General features: G+C 38.5%; 3 protein-coding genes across 6 annotated transcripts; 1 reads left to right on the plus strand and 2 right to left on the minus strand.

The window, feature by feature from the left end:
• Positions 1-15: 15 nt before the first annotated feature.
• Positions 16-5,596, minus strand: LOC114516009 (fidgetin-like protein 1). The gene is made up of 18 exons (XM_028535354.1): positions 5,358-5,596; positions 5,173-5,264; positions 5,006-5,059; positions 4,602-4,702; positions 4,148-4,420; positions 3,814-3,855; positions 3,614-3,670; positions 3,310-3,401; positions 3,167-3,238; positions 2,776-2,914; positions 2,602-2,702; positions 2,104-2,183; positions 1,952-2,022; positions 1,688-1,849; positions 1,566-1,621; positions 1,252-1,415; positions 1,068-1,165; positions 16-489 (listed from the first exon to the last, which is right to left on the minus strand). The coding sequence occupies exons 1-18, from the start codon at positions 5,498-5,500 to the stop codon at positions 370-372; spliced, it is 1,917 nt and encodes a 638-aa protein (XP_028391155.1). The 5' UTR covers positions 5,501-5,596; the 3' UTR covers positions 16-369.
• Positions 5,597-5,700: 104 nt separating this feature from the next.
• LOC114515977 (dihydropteridine reductase-like) lies at positions 5,701-9,223 on the plus strand. 2 transcript variants are annotated; one of them, XM_028535303.1, is made up of 9 exons: positions 5,701-5,806; positions 6,452-6,544; positions 6,647-6,743; positions 6,876-6,963; positions 7,046-7,098; positions 7,219-7,327; positions 7,594-7,677; positions 7,842-7,970; positions 9,135-9,223. In XM_028535303.1, exons 1-8 carry the CDS (start codon positions 5,720-5,722, stop codon positions 7,957-7,959), a joined length of 729 nt encoding a protein of 242 aa, XP_028391104.1. In that variant the 5' UTR covers positions 5,701-5,719; the 3' UTR covers positions 7,960-7,970; positions 9,135-9,223. The 2 variants fall into 2 exon arrangements, with proteins under 2 accessions (XP_028391104.1, XP_028391103.1); XM_028535302.1 differs by lacking the exon at positions 9,135-9,223 and having other exon boundaries at positions 7,842-8,577.
• An 86-nt stretch (positions 9,224-9,309) lies between these two features.
• Positions 9,310-13,848, minus strand: LOC114515976 (alpha-1D adrenergic receptor-like). 3 transcript variants are annotated; one of them, XM_028535299.1, is made up of 2 exons: positions 12,394-13,848; positions 9,310-11,563 (listed from the first exon to the last, which is right to left on the minus strand). In XM_028535299.1, the coding sequence occupies exon 2, from the start codon at positions 11,024-11,026 to the stop codon at positions 9,980-9,982; it is 1,047 nt and encodes a 348-aa protein (XP_028391100.1). In that variant the 5' UTR covers positions 11,027-11,563; positions 12,394-13,848; the 3' UTR covers positions 9,310-9,979. The 3 variants fall into 3 exon arrangements, with proteins under 3 accessions (XP_028391100.1, XP_028391101.1, XP_028391102.1); XM_028535300.1 differs by lacking the exon at positions 12,394-13,848 and adding an exon at positions 12,201-12,364; XM_028535301.1 differs by lacking the exon at positions 12,394-13,848 and adding an exon at positions 11,903-12,149.
• Between the last annotated feature and the right edge of the window lie 38 nt (positions 13,849-13,886).

Here is a 13,886-nt window from a genome sequence, read left to right on the forward strand (position 1 = left end):
TCTCACAATGAAATATAAATATGTCTGATCCCATCCTTGCTGTTCAGCAAACATTTTTTTGGACAACTTTTCAGTGGTTTCTTTAAATATTGTTCATTTGCATGGCCAGGTTACCATTGTAGCCAAGTTGATTTACTACATGTGGAATGCTTCCATATTTTTAGAAAACCATAAAATCTGAGAAGGTCTCTAAAACTAATAGATTAAAGAAAAAAGTAAAACCAACAAAAAAACGCAAAGTAGTTTATTTACATTATTTTCTTGTGGTGAAAACATTCTCGTACGCGAAATTATGAAAAGAACTTGTTGAATGCTTAAATGAAAAAATGTATAAAATCTCAATTAAACAGTTGACTATTGTCTTGTATCTTAATGTCCGCTTCCAAACTGCTTGTTCCACGAGACATAAAGATCCAGATCTTGGTTGGAAACGCTTGCACGGACTTGTCGAAACGCTTTTTCGAAATCTGTGAATACGATTGGTCTGACCTGCAAACATATTTTGTTTAGAACCTATAATAAACTAGTCCTCAATATATCATAACTTGTAATTTCTCCTTTATCTAAACTAATTTTTGAAATGATATTACACGAGGAATAGAACTTGTGGCAAAAGATATTCACCGGTGTCTTACATACCGTAATTACTCGAATAAACGCCTCCCTCGAATAAACGCCGCCCTCGAATTAACGCCGCAGGGATAAGCAAAAATATCATTAACGCCGCCCTCAAATAAACGCCGCAACCTTTTCGTCATTGCGGCGTTTATTCGAAGCATTTATTTATAACAACAGTTCAATTTTCATATATAATTATATAAATAGAAAACACATATAACTTTTATACTTAGTTTTTTTGGGGATTGATTGTATTGGTTAAATTGGCGTTTAAATTACACAATAAATTCAGAGTTGTTACGAGTTTGCAATAAACGCCGCCCTCGAATAAACGCCGCATCTTAATTGCTAAATATTTAATAAACGCCGCGGCGTTTATTCGAAAAATTACGGTATATCTATGAGACTACTTGTTCTGTGTTTCCAAATCACCTTGTACGTTACATTACCTGGTCACAGGTGATTGCTTGAATATTACCAGAAATTGATCTGATTGGCCCTAAGGCGGCCTCGCGACAGAGATTACTCATGTCCGAGCCAGAATAACCTGGAACAGAGAGTAGTTTGTACAGGAATTGAATCTCTGTCGGGGTTTCAGTAATCTCTTTTTTGCAGAGATATTTCACCGTATACCTTCAGACCTTCGCATCATTTCTTCAAAGTCTTCTTCAGTTAAGGAGTAATGTTGGTCTTTAAGTAAATTGCGAATGATCTGTTTACGAGCCTCTCCTTCTGGTAAAGGAATGTACAGTCGTTTAACCATACGACGTCGTGCTGCTTCGTCGATTTCCTGGGGTCTGCAAGAAAATCATTCAGTTTCTACAATGCATGTGCAGAGATCAAGGTCTGTCTTGAATCCTCTCCAATGTTTCTGAACTTATCGTCGCTAACATACCCCACCAGTCATTTGCAAGGATTTTGAGAACAGTTTTGACAAATCAACCGACCTGTTTGTTGCTCCGACAACCAGCAATCGATCTTCGGATCCCGATGTGGCCCCGTCCTGGAAATGAAATGGAGAAAATGACGAATAAAGTGGATACACAAAAGGGTAAAAGAGTCAATTTACCAGTTGTATGAGAAATTCGGTTTTAATCCTCCGAGATGACTCGTGCTCGCCGTCTGATCTCTGGGACAACAGCGAATCAATTTCATCGATAAATATAACGGCCGGTTGATGGCATCTGGCGACAGCAAAGAGTGCTCGTACCATCTTCTCTCCTTCACCCACCTACACACACCCGAGGTAGCTCTGAATCAGTACGATACCACGAAAAAATCGTGCAATTTTTGCACCCATCACATCGAGAACTCGACAATTTAAAATACTTGCCCATTTCGAAGTCAAGGATGAAGCGCTGATGCTGAAGAATGTCGCCTTTGACTGGCAAGCTATGCATTTACCTTGGGTGAAGTAAGTCAGTTTCATTCATAGTACTAAACATCTAAAAAGGCCATTTTCCTGAGGATTCGCTTCAGCCTTACCTATGAGAGTTTTCCCAGTACCGGGGGGACCAAACAACAGCAATCCCTTGGGGGGACCACGCAGTCCTTTAAATATATCTCTACAGACAGATAAAGTGAGAAAACGATTGCAGATATTAACTATAAATCGTGCCAAGCAAGTACCAAATTTCAATGACTTTCGTGCGATGGCGTAAGCAAATTTGACGGGTTACGTAGTCATAGTTACTTCAAGCTAAAGTGCAGGGGCCGGTTGTATCAAGCCCGTTTAGCTTAAACGGTGGTTAAGTTCAAAATAGAAAGCAAGTCTATCGTTTTATTCAACAAGCAAACTAAATGTTTTTAACCTTGATACAAAGATACTGTTTACAACTACATATTCAGTGCATAATATTCAAGTTGACTCATTCAAGAGAGATGTAAGAGTGTTATTTAATTTTGACTTATCCACCGTTTAAGCTAAACGGGCTTGATACAACCGGCCCCAGTAATGTACGACGAAACATTCCTATTACATACGGTCGTAACATGGGCCAAACGACAATTTCTTTTATGACAGTTTTAGCAAACTCCAAGCCGGCAATATCGTCCCAGTGTACAGGCGGTCCGTGATCCATTATCTATGACCACAGCATTAAAACAAATTGTAAAGCGATGCCGGGAAATTTTTTTCCAAACTAGGCGTTCATATACCTCATTGTTTATCAGTTCGACCATCTTAGGGTCGATTCCTTTCAATCGTTCGTCAGTAATGTCATCGTCTTCGCCAGTCGATGGATTTTCTTTGGGTCTCGTCCTTCCCGATTTGTTGCTGTTCCTTCTTGACTGACAACTGTGTTTAAAGCAAATATACGCATTGAAACTAAATTTGCGTGAATTTTACTAAGTTTAGTACACTTTTTCTTAAGCTTTGGCCACATATTTGTACCACCTTGGTACCTTGTGCCACCTTGCCCTGCATAAATTAATCGTCTTTCGAGGATGGATTCCAACAGAGTTGGAATACCTACTGTAAAGTTTTAAACATGTTAAGATAGTAATTATTTTATTCGTATGTTATACTTTTAAGACATCTTTAATATACCTCTCCCCACTATCGTCGCTATCATCATTGTAATTCCTTATGGGCGGAATAAACTTGCTGGATGGTCCTCTCCTAAAGCGCGGGAAAATTTGAACTCAGCATGTTTTGCTAACTCTACAATTAAGGACATATGCATGTCAAACCTGTATCCCAGGGATTTCTTAACCGCGCCATAATTTCCCATGCCTGGACCGCTGCCTGGATTTCGGTTCTTCTTTTTTCGTTCATTCATAATCTATTTTGAAAACGAAATTAGGACCTGTGAAATGGAGTTGATATGGAAGAAATATTACTGAGTATGACTTTCGAATAGTATATCGTACAAACTGTCTGAAAAATCTAACAATAACGTCAAGGTTTGGAGCAAGGCTAGTACGAGTTTGTTTTCGAACTGAAACGAACTAGGACTGAATTTTTGAATGTTTTTAGCAGATTAAAAGTACTCACAAACTGTTGCTTCGCGGTTACAAACTCAGAGTCATAATTCTCGTCTTCGTTTTCAACCTAAATAGATGAAACTCAAGGTTTGCGAATGAAGTAATATATAGTTTAGTATGAAATGATTTAAGGTCTTTATTTCTTCCCAAATTGGTACAGGAAGGTTGGAACTGATGGGGTGGATGCAAAATTCCATGTCTAAATGTTACCTGATTAACTGGCGCTTTATTCCTTGATCTGTTCATCTGTGGCTATCATAATACGCCAGAATTGAAGAGGTTAGAAAGCGGCTAATAACTGAAGTACTCGAAATGAAAGAATTCCCACAAGAAGTGATTGCTGAGATGACGTTTAATAGTGAAAGAGACGGGATTCTTTCAGATGAAAGCGATCGAATGAAATGAGAGAAGTTGAAGAACCCGTGCAGTGGGAAAGATCTGGGCGAATATGAAAAGGGGTATCCTGAGATTTGAACAGTGTTGAACAAACAAACTAACAAATAAACAGACATACAAACAAACACACAAAGATTGCAAGATTCACCTGTTGTTTATAGTTCATATATGGATCAATAGGATCTGTGGTTTTGGAACTATCACTTCTCCCAGATTGGTGAGGTGGGATATCGTTTGTTTTACTTGGGTTGGAAAATAATGGTCTGATTCCAAGTTGGGGTGTTTTGGTGGAGGAAGCAAACAATGGTTGGACGTTTGAATGGTTTTCTCTTGTTTTTACTGGTCTCATATCATTCGTATTTGGCGCCATGCTTGGCAACGAAGTCGGCCTGGGATTGGCTTGCTTTGCTGCATCTTGCGACTTCGGGTGCCCGGGAAAAAGTACGAGATAGTGTCAAGTAGGTAGTGCAGAACAGATACAAACGTGTATCGTTTTCACTCTGTCTCTGTTCCGCGCAGTTCACGTTATCAAGCACCAATATCGCCGTGATAAAGATTAAAGACTTCTTAAATGGACTAACGCCATTTCAAGATGAACTTACCGTATTCGCTGCCGGGAGTTTGTAATCCTTTGCAGGTATTTTTGAGATATTAAAATCATCCAGCGATTCAAACGTGAGACCAGATTTCCAATTTTGGCTGTCTAGAAACCATTTGAATGGCCGAGTTTTAGATATCTTGTAATAGCTTAATAGTTTGTATGATAAAAATCTGATAATGCATAACTTTTCATGCGAATAGACATTGTTCTGTTTGATTGAATGGCATTTGGCAAATTTACGTGAAGTAGGCATACCAAGGCAATATTTTAGTAGAACTCTAGTAGAATGCTATAAACAGACTGAGAGAGGAATCTTATTCTAATATTTATCAGATAGGAATCTTACTTTAATTAACTCTGATTAAATCATTTTTTGCGGTGTTTCGACCCATGAAAAGTACCTACCATTTTTAAACCCAGTTGTCAAAGCAATCGATTGTTCAGCAAAGTTATTAAGACCTAGTACAAGAACAAGGTTTATATGTAAAATGGACTGTTAAGTGAAACAACAACCAGTCGTGAAAAATAGCATTGATGTTTATGTTCTCAGCTTTGAGTGCTGAAATCTTCACCTTTTGATTCATCCTGCTCATCAACAATGTCCGAGTACAAATTTTCGTAGTAATTCACCAATCCAATGTACTGTCGCTCGCTTAATTTACCACTTAAAAAATCAAATCGTGAGTTAATACAGCGATGGATGAAAGTTGAATTACAAAACATTGAGACGACGAACGAGCCGAGCTTAAAAAGTTACCTTTCAAAGAGTTTCTCGACTTGGAACTTCAAACTTCGAGCGGCATCAGCTCTTTCGGAGGACGACTTTTCAGTGTCGTCGAATTTGAACTGAAATGTTTGCCAGAGGTTCAGTAAGTTCGCATCGGCTTGGTTGAAGTTCATTGTTGACAAGAGCTCCTGAATGATATCTTCTTTTCATAATAAATCCTAGAAAATATCAATAGTAAGGAAATCCAAATCTTCGCTCCTATCGTTCCGCCATCTTGAATCGTTTTTCAGAAGCGAACATTATAATATAACTTTCGTATCATGAAGTATCTACAATTTTTCATCACGGGCGCATATTTCTCTTGGGATTTAAATTTTAGATTTTTCTTCAAAATGGCTTCGAATCCACGTGTGTTGATTTATGGTGGAAAAGGTGCTTTAGGCTCGACCTGCATATCCTATTTTACGGCCAAAAATTGGGTAAGTTGTGCACTTGTACGATCAGTCAGTCTTAAACGTATTCAAGCAAAAATAAAGTTAAAAATCGTCGCTGATCATGGCACATTTTGTGCATAAATTACTTGCGATTTCTACCATGTGTTGTACTGTTTTTTGGTACATGATTTATGTACATTGTGTATGTTGGTTCGTTGTACTTTTTAGTATGCCTTTGTGTTGTTGAATTTTGCATTGTATTCTATGAACGAGGCGCAATATAAATTTGAAATTATTAAATGCCAATAAGCCATTGGTTGCGCAATACTTGTTCAAAGCTTTGCCCGTCCAAACATCAACCAATGCAAAGCCTTCTATTGTAATTGCAAGGCTGTGTTGTTTGCCTTTGAGGGCATAATAAATAGTCGGACTTCATTTCAGAGCGATTGTGTCAGCAATAGCACTGCTTGGACCTTTGAACCCCAATCCAAATTGGTGCTAATGTTTATAGTCTCTCTACTGTCTCAGAGCCTATCTCTGGGAAAGTGGTAGGAGGGGGGAGGAAGGGTAGGGGTGGGAGGTGTGAGAGAGGGAGGTTGATTGTTACTGACCAGCTAATTACCCATTCATAAGTACTAGGTAGTTCATATAAGATTCTTCAGTATAATGTTGAATGACCTTTCTTTGCAGTGGGTGGCTTCAGTTGACTTATTTCCAAATGAAGAGGCACAAGCTAATGTGATTGTGACGAAATTGGACTCCTGGGTAGAACAGAATGAGGAGGTTGGTTTTGGAAACCGTCAGTGGTTTACTAATAATTTTCATTTCAAAATGTCCTCAATTAACTCAATTAATCAGGAATTTTTATAATCCATTGTCTGTCAGATTCAAACAAAAGTTGATGAGATGCTTCAAGGTGAAAAGCTTGATGCAATCATTTGTGTAGCTGGAGGATGGGCTGGTGGTTCAGCCAGCAGCAAAAGTAAGTAATAGAGTGCATGACATGCCTAAATCGTGAATGAATATACTCTGAATAATCTCTGTAACTGTAATACATACAGAGCAACTACTTTAGTAAGGATAAGAAACTTAAAGCTGACTTTTTTTTGTAAAGATGTTGTGAAGAATGCTGACTTGATGTTCAAACAGAGCGTATGGACATCGCTTATTTCTGCAAGCTTAGCATCAAAGTACTTGAATGAGTAAGTATGTGATGATCCCTTAGTAATTATATTAAAGCAATCACATTTTACCTATAAAACTATCAAATATTTTACACTTTAGTCATGGCCTTTTATCACTGACTGGTGCACAACCTTCTCTTGGTGGAACTTCAGGTATTTGGAGAATAAATATTTTTACTATCATTTATATCATTGCAATCCTGGTAGCGTCTTGATTGTGGTTTTCTTATGAATGATTTCATTGCCTGATATTTTATCATTGTTTTTTTTAAGGGATGTTGGGTTATGGCATGGCAAAAGCAGCCGTTCATCAGCTGACCAAGGGATTAGGTCAAAAGGAGAGTGGTTTACCAGCTGGTTCAACAGCTCTCGCCATCTTGCCGTAAGTCTTTGAACATCTAAAACTTATGTTTTAAACCAAAATTGCCAATCAGTATTACGTACGATGAGTGCATGATTAATTCACTGAGTTAAGTTGAGCCACTTGAACCACCAAAGTCATAGACTTGGGCAAACTACACACAAAAGCTTTCTGGTAAATTGTCTTTCTAAACCATGCTCCTCATGGTAAAATTTGAAATATCTTATTGTTTTTATGGTGTTTTTAAATTGGCATCACGTACCTAGCTTCTCTTCTCAAAATTTTAGCATGACCTTGGACACTCCCATTAATCGCAAAAATATGCCTAATGCTGACTTCACAAGCTGGACATCCCTTGAAGATGTTGCAAGGTAATGTTTTCACCATTTAAATTTTGCATTGAGAAGGTAAGACTGGTTTTCCACTCAGGATAGTTATTCTCAGAGGAGTTTTACTTTTTCAGTAACTGATGGCCAGCCTCAACATAAACACCACATCAATTGTTGACTAATGCGACGTACTCTTATCTTCCCAGCTTGCTCTTCGGTTGGAGCGAAGGTAAAGACCGCCCACAAAGCGGTAGTCTCGTCAAACTTATCACGAAAGACAGCACGACCACGACCGAGGTGCATGGTGGAGAACTGTTACAGTAACAGTCCTAAAGGTACACGTGATGTGTGACATCAGAATTTGAACAAACCCAGTTCATATCGTAGGATAGATGTTGATATTTAATATCAAACATAGTGTAGTTTTGAAGACAGCCCGTGTCCACGTTCGCGAGAAACTTTATTGTTGTCATGTTGTGTAGTGTTAGTAAAGTTAAATATGTTTTGCCCCAATTTTGATGGTGATTTTTCAATTTGTGTTCCTATACCTCTGCCTTTACGAACGCCAGGTTGTAGCTGCTATGCGCGAAGTTTTTTTGACGAATTTACCTGTCGATTCTGAGTCGCTTTCTTACTTCGCTTAGCCGTATTTTTTTTGCTAAACGTGTTCAGAATCGCTGGATTGCCTGTCTCCAGAGACAAACAACTTGTTGAAACAAGAAATAAGCTTTAAAAAACAGGTAGCAATTACCGGAGATGATCATTTGGGAATAGGATCGATATATGACCGCAAAAAAGGCTAACCTCTTTTTAAACGTCCATAACTTAGTATAAAAGATGTTTCTTGGAGTTTTCTATATGTTTTGCCTCCAAGAACAGGTTTAGATTGCAACCAACAGACAACCTTGCCCAAAACATCGAATTCATCGCGTATATTCTGATACGGTTTATTATAATTTATAAATACCTCAAAATGTTATTTTGGGCTATAGTAAATTGCCCACGTAAACGTTTAGGCTCTCTGTTTAAATATACATATTTACGAAACGCCAATCAAGATCCGTGTCGCCTTTTACATTTTATAAGCCCACTGAAAAATACCCCCAAACCAAGTCAGCTTTCAGCCATGAGATTTTTATGTATGTAAGTGAGCTTTTAGAACCATATGATTATCTCTTTATGGTATAAAGGCCAAGGTTTAGTCGAGATAAAGGAGCTTTTTTAAATTTAACTTTTGCATGTTGTTTAGGGTTCGTGCATGTAATATAATTAATTAAGACTTTAATAGACGTGCACGTACCGTAGTTTCATTAAGTATGACCTTGATCGCATAATGTTTAGGGTTCGTGCAGAAAATGAAATCTCAAAACAAAATATACGTGCGGCTGAGTAAACAGAGATCGACAGTGTAAAAAATAGATTTTCTCGACGTGTTTTGGTCCGTCAAAATTTATAATAATCACGCCATAAATTATGTACAATGTTTCTGCTAATGTTAGACCACTCGTCAGGAAAGCTTGGAAGCATAAAGTTCTAAAACATCGGGTTGATAATAATTTTTTAAATGTCACGAAAGCTAGCTATAGTAGAACTATAGAAACTCTGTAAAAATGAAACATTTTAAAAAAGCATTCTTCTGATGACGATGAATATAGTTCAGTTCAAACGTAGAAATTACTTTTTAAAAAGTTTCGATAGTGTTCTGTTTGGTATATTAAGATACTCAGTTGTTCCCGTGATTTCTAGCTATAAATATATAAAGTCAGTTGTCTGTTTGGTGAAACTGAAAATGAAACAATGAATAAAACATTGCATGCATAGCGGTAAAACATGCACTAAACATTAGTTGCAGCACTAAGTCAGACTCGCTTTACTGCAATGCCAATGGCCACCCGAAATTTAGGAGAGCTGAAAGTGTAATAGTCCTCTAAATCGTACAATGTTTAAGTATTTGACTGGTTAAGTTAGTATTAGTAGCAACAGTCAGCACGTATTAAGACTTTTATTACCGAAATGGTCTATTATGTAGCACTTACGAAGGTTTCAAAACCACAATATTGCAAAGCAGTCATACTCAGTCAGACCTGCGGGACTTTTACGGCTAATTAAGTCGATCAACCTCATAGATTGTCGAGAAAGGTCAGGGGCCGGTTGTTCGAAAGGCGTTTAGCTTAAACCGTCGGTGGATAAATCAAAGTTTAAAAATACTTTCATAGGTCTTGTCAATGACTTAACCTGCATCTTATGCATTCAATATGTACCACCGTTTAAGCTAAACGCTTTTTGAACAACCGGGCCCTGTAGTCTTACCCATTGAGAAAGGTTCTGGAAAAGCCGGCGAAATTTATAAAGAATATTGTCTACCTACTACGAAACTAGGTTGGTTCATGTCATCTCTGGGTTCTTTTGTGTCAAAAATTTGACCGTTTATATCATTAAACATGCTTGAGGTTGTGCTTAATCGCGATCTTCGTATATAAAAAGATGACACGCTTTCCCGCCTGATCAAGTTTGGGTCTTGGCATTTCAGTAACTGCCTAAAAGTCATTCTTATTTCCTTGTTTCGCCAACTGTACAACACCGTATTGAAGCAGCTGTTCAGAAAACCGACCGTCAAAAGCGGGTTCACGAAGCGTTGTTTCAGTCGCATTCCAGTCACCGCGGACACAGCGAGAGCAGAGCCATAGGGCAACCAAGTCAGCGTCAAAACGGCCAAGATAATCGCAATAGTTTTAGCGGCTTGCCGTTCTTTGCTGTAAGCGATTGCGGAAAAACTGTACCGTCTCACTTGCTGTTTTCGCCGACGCACGAAGCGGTGACTCACGACATACATGTGTGTATGAGCGGATATCATGATTGAGTAGCAAACGGCAAAGTAGCCGAACGTTAAAGATATCCAAGTTTTCCTTTCTTCCAATACGCAGGATAAGGCCGCGTATAACGTGGCGAGAACCCAAGTCAAAGCCATGACCGCAAAACCACGGCGCTTTGTCAAAATCGCCTTCTTCTGCAGAGGGTATTTGAGCACTATGAGTCGATCTATCGAGATTGTGGTCACGTTCAGTATCGAAGCCATGCACGCGAAACTCGCGATCGCGCTGTAAGCATTGTCGACGGTGTCCAAACACTCGCGTCGTGCGGCGAGGATGTTGTGTGCCACGAACAACGGTTGGGTTACCGCCGTGACCAGCAAATCCGCGGCGCTGAGGTTCAGGAGAAAATAATTCGAGAGTGTTTGAAGTTGAGTGTTTTTCAACACGGCAAACCACACCAAGATATTCGCGAAAGTGCCAAGTAAACTTCCTATGATATTCACCACGATTGTAGGGTAGGCAATATTTATAGGAAACTCGCAATCCTCTGTCGATTCGTTGAAGCTGAGTGACCCCATACGGCCATACGATATCTAGCTGCTCTACCACCGTATAATTATATGATATTTTCTTCTCGCAAAAGCAGCTGGGCTTCTTGAAGCTTTTGATAATTGTTGATTTTAAAGAACGAAATTATCTCATTGGCCTATTACCAAAGGAGCCAAGATTTCGCAGCTGCTCTAATGCAACTTAAAGTAGTCTTTCGATGTAGCCCAATTTTTTTATCCAGAATAATGTTTCTCTTTACACGCTATATGTGACTACCCTTTAAAACCAAGCGAACCTCCGGGCTGTTCATGACCCTATACATACGCTGCTTTTTAATTCTTATGTTTGCCACAAATTACGGAAGTCAATTCATTATAAAGACACTTCAGTTTAAACCACCTCATTGAATTTCCATCGCCATGAGATCGTCACAAAGAAAAGACGAACCCGACCTTTACTTCGCGTCTGTACTCGATGTCTTATTAAAAATGTCCCTCAAAATGTCACCGTGACAGCTTTGTAAATCTAGCTTGCGTCCACAGTTGACTTTTCTGTTTATTTATATCCTAGGAAATGAAATACTTCTGTTCAGATAAGTATACAAACGGTTTTGTTATGAATTACATTTATTGACATCGAAACGAGGCTGTCATGCAACGCATGATATTTCGCCCGATCGACAGTGCGTACGTAAGCCCCACTTGCAATTATCCGAGTCAGCTTTTAAGTCGATGAAAGTTTTTTATTCCGAGCCCAAAAACCGTACGAACACTCGCCAGTCTCCTGCGTCAGCTTAGGTCTTCAAAGTATGTATAATTTATAGTGGCTCTAATTATAAGCACGCGTAGATGGCGAAAAGAGATTGCATAAAAAACACATAAGCACACACAAAGATAAGCATATACCTTTAAACGTACGCGTGTCTAGACTATTTAGACTCTCTGCAAAAAATCAACGACTTTGGTGTGATTGATTACGCATGCATTCAAAATGAAGGTGCGATGAAGGCCGCGTTTACATATCTATTTATATACATTACAATCTGTCTGCAGTGCATTTAGGAGGATGTGCGTTTCGTTGTGAAATCAAGCCGACGTTCAATGACTCTTATACACGTTTTATGATTAGATAAAGAGTCGATTCTCACTGTATGCTTTTAAAAAACCGACGTTTTGCAAAACTTAACCCTTCTCAACTTCTCACCATTATTCATGTCCTTGACCAAAAAGTTCACAAAATACGATCTTCGTGACTCGATCGGACCTCACCGTGTGTAAGGTAAAAAAATCAATACTTGGGCAAGTTGGCCATAATTTTCTTTTTTTAAAATACCAGTCGTGTTGCCATCAACGATTATAAGCGTTCTACAAATTATTATTTATCTGAGATTACTTACCTAAGCAATCGACTGTTTTCACCCGAACTGTTCGGCCAAATACAAAGTAAAAAACGACAACGAGCTTTGCCGAGGTCGTCTTTTGTTTCGTGATTCAAGCTTTGGAACAAACTGATATGCTAAGCGCAGTCCAATATCCGTTATACCTTAAGAAGAATTGGATTTTATCTTCCATTCTGAGGGTACTTGTCACGCTATATTATGAGAAGGGTTAGGCTTTTACCCCACCTTAAAAATATTCAAATATCTTCAATTTTTTCTATTGTATTCGAAATAAATGATGTATTTATAGGTTTTCATCCATCCTTTTGCCCGTGGCAATATTTCGGTGCACTTTATCAACACAGCGAAGATCTAAGTTAATTCCTATGCCAATTATCAATATAGCTGAGCCGGGAAGCACAAAGTGTGTTTTTCGACTTAGTTTTTAGCCGATTTAGATCTCGATGCATGTTAAGGCGAAAGGTCGGTCAGTGGAATGGTCTGTGGGCTCCCTTGTATATCGATACCATGCACTGAGGTCGGTGACTATCGTAGCGTGTGCATGCGGCTGGATTTTTTCAGCTAGCGGAACTAATCATGCTTTATACGTCAGTTTACGTTTCATTAAGATTGGATCCATTTATGTCTCTGAAGCTAAAGCAATTGTATTCGTTAGACCATTTTTATATAGAGTTCGCTACAACTTAGTTGCGAGTTATCTCGTATATATTTTATTGCTTTCCTTCTCTCTCCCTCCCCCCTTCGGACGTGTATACACTAGTTTCTCGGGTAACCGGTTTTTCCTGTTGCCAGGAAACCGCGTGGATCTTGACCCGTCAATAACTATAAACATTGATATTGTTATATTAGACTACAGAGTTGTACATTTGTACGTACAATAGTGTACCTATAGTTTGGTTATACCAGAATGTGTCACAAAATTTTCCGATGTGATTTTGGTAAAGCTTAACTCTTAGCAACAAACAAGGACTCCTTTAACCTGAAGAATTCTCTTTGAGGAATGCGTGTGATCTTGGTTTTCCCCACAAATGCTCTTCTATATTGCTTAAGGAGCTTACATTTGCATCTTTAGCATTGGTTTCCTTTCAGAATTCTGCCTGTTATTTTCTCTTTTCCAACCTTTAAAGGTTCTTCTATTTGTCCAAGCAAAACTTCTTAATATATAAAACTACTTTCTGTTCGTCTGGGGATGTCTTTTAAAGAAAACAAGCATGCTTCTTTAAAAATAAAGAATTCAGAAAGAAACTTTAAAGGCAGTCTAAACTTGGAAATAATTGTCTTTGTCTTTGGCTAACCAAGAGATACAGAGGCAGATACTAAACAACGTTTCATTGAGAAGTTATTCAAAGATGCTATACTGCGCTGTTCTTTTCTTATTTTGAAGCAATCAAAGTATATTTAGAGATTGCATTCCAAATGTAGGAAGACCATCTTAAATTTCCTTTTTTGCAATTTTATATGCTGGGATTTGCAATTCAACGGCTTGCGTT

The sequence above is a fragment of the Dendronephthya gigantea genome, unplaced genomic scaffold (assembly GCF_004324835.1).
Source record: "Dendronephthya gigantea isolate DGI-Jeju-01 unplaced genomic scaffold, DenGig_1.0 000005F, whole genome shotgun sequence".
Classification (NCBI taxonomy): Eukaryota; Metazoa; Cnidaria; class Anthozoa; order Malacalcyonacea; family Nephtheidae; genus Dendronephthya; species Dendronephthya gigantea.

What these genes read in the sequence shown, in the direction of transcription:
- LOC114515977 (XM_028535303.1), top strand. Translation starts at nt 5,720, where the DNA reads ATGGCTTCGAATCCACGTGTGTTGATTTATGGTGGAAAAGGTGCTTTA. An exon ending in ATTTTACGGCCAAAAATTGG is followed by an intron (nt 5,807 to 6,451) that starts GTAAGTTGTGCA and finishes CTTTCTTTGCAG; the next exon opens with TGGGTGGCTTCAGTTGACTT. An exon ending in TCCCTTGAAGATGTTGCAAG is followed by an intron (nt 7,678 to 7,841) that starts GTAATGTTTTCA and finishes TTATCTTCCCAG; the next exon opens with CTTGCTCTTCGGTTGGAGCG.
- LOC114515976 (XM_028535299.1), bottom strand. Translation starts at nt 11,026, where the DNA reads ATGGGGTCACTCAGCTTCAACGAATCGACAGAGGATTGCGAGTTTCCT.
- LOC114516009 (XM_028535354.1), bottom strand. Translation starts at nt 5,500, where the DNA reads ATGAACTTCAACCAAGCCGATGCGAACTTACTGAACCTCTGGCAAACA. An exon ending in AACTCCCGGCAGCGAATACG is followed by an intron (nt 4,421 to 4,601) that starts GTAAGTTCATCT and finishes GGGCACCCGAAG; the next exon opens with TCGCAAGATGCAGCAAAGCA. An exon ending in ATATGAACTATAAACAACAG is followed by an intron (nt 3,856 to 4,147) that starts GTGAATCTTGCA and finishes GTATTATGATAG; the next exon opens with CCACAGATGAACAGATCAAG.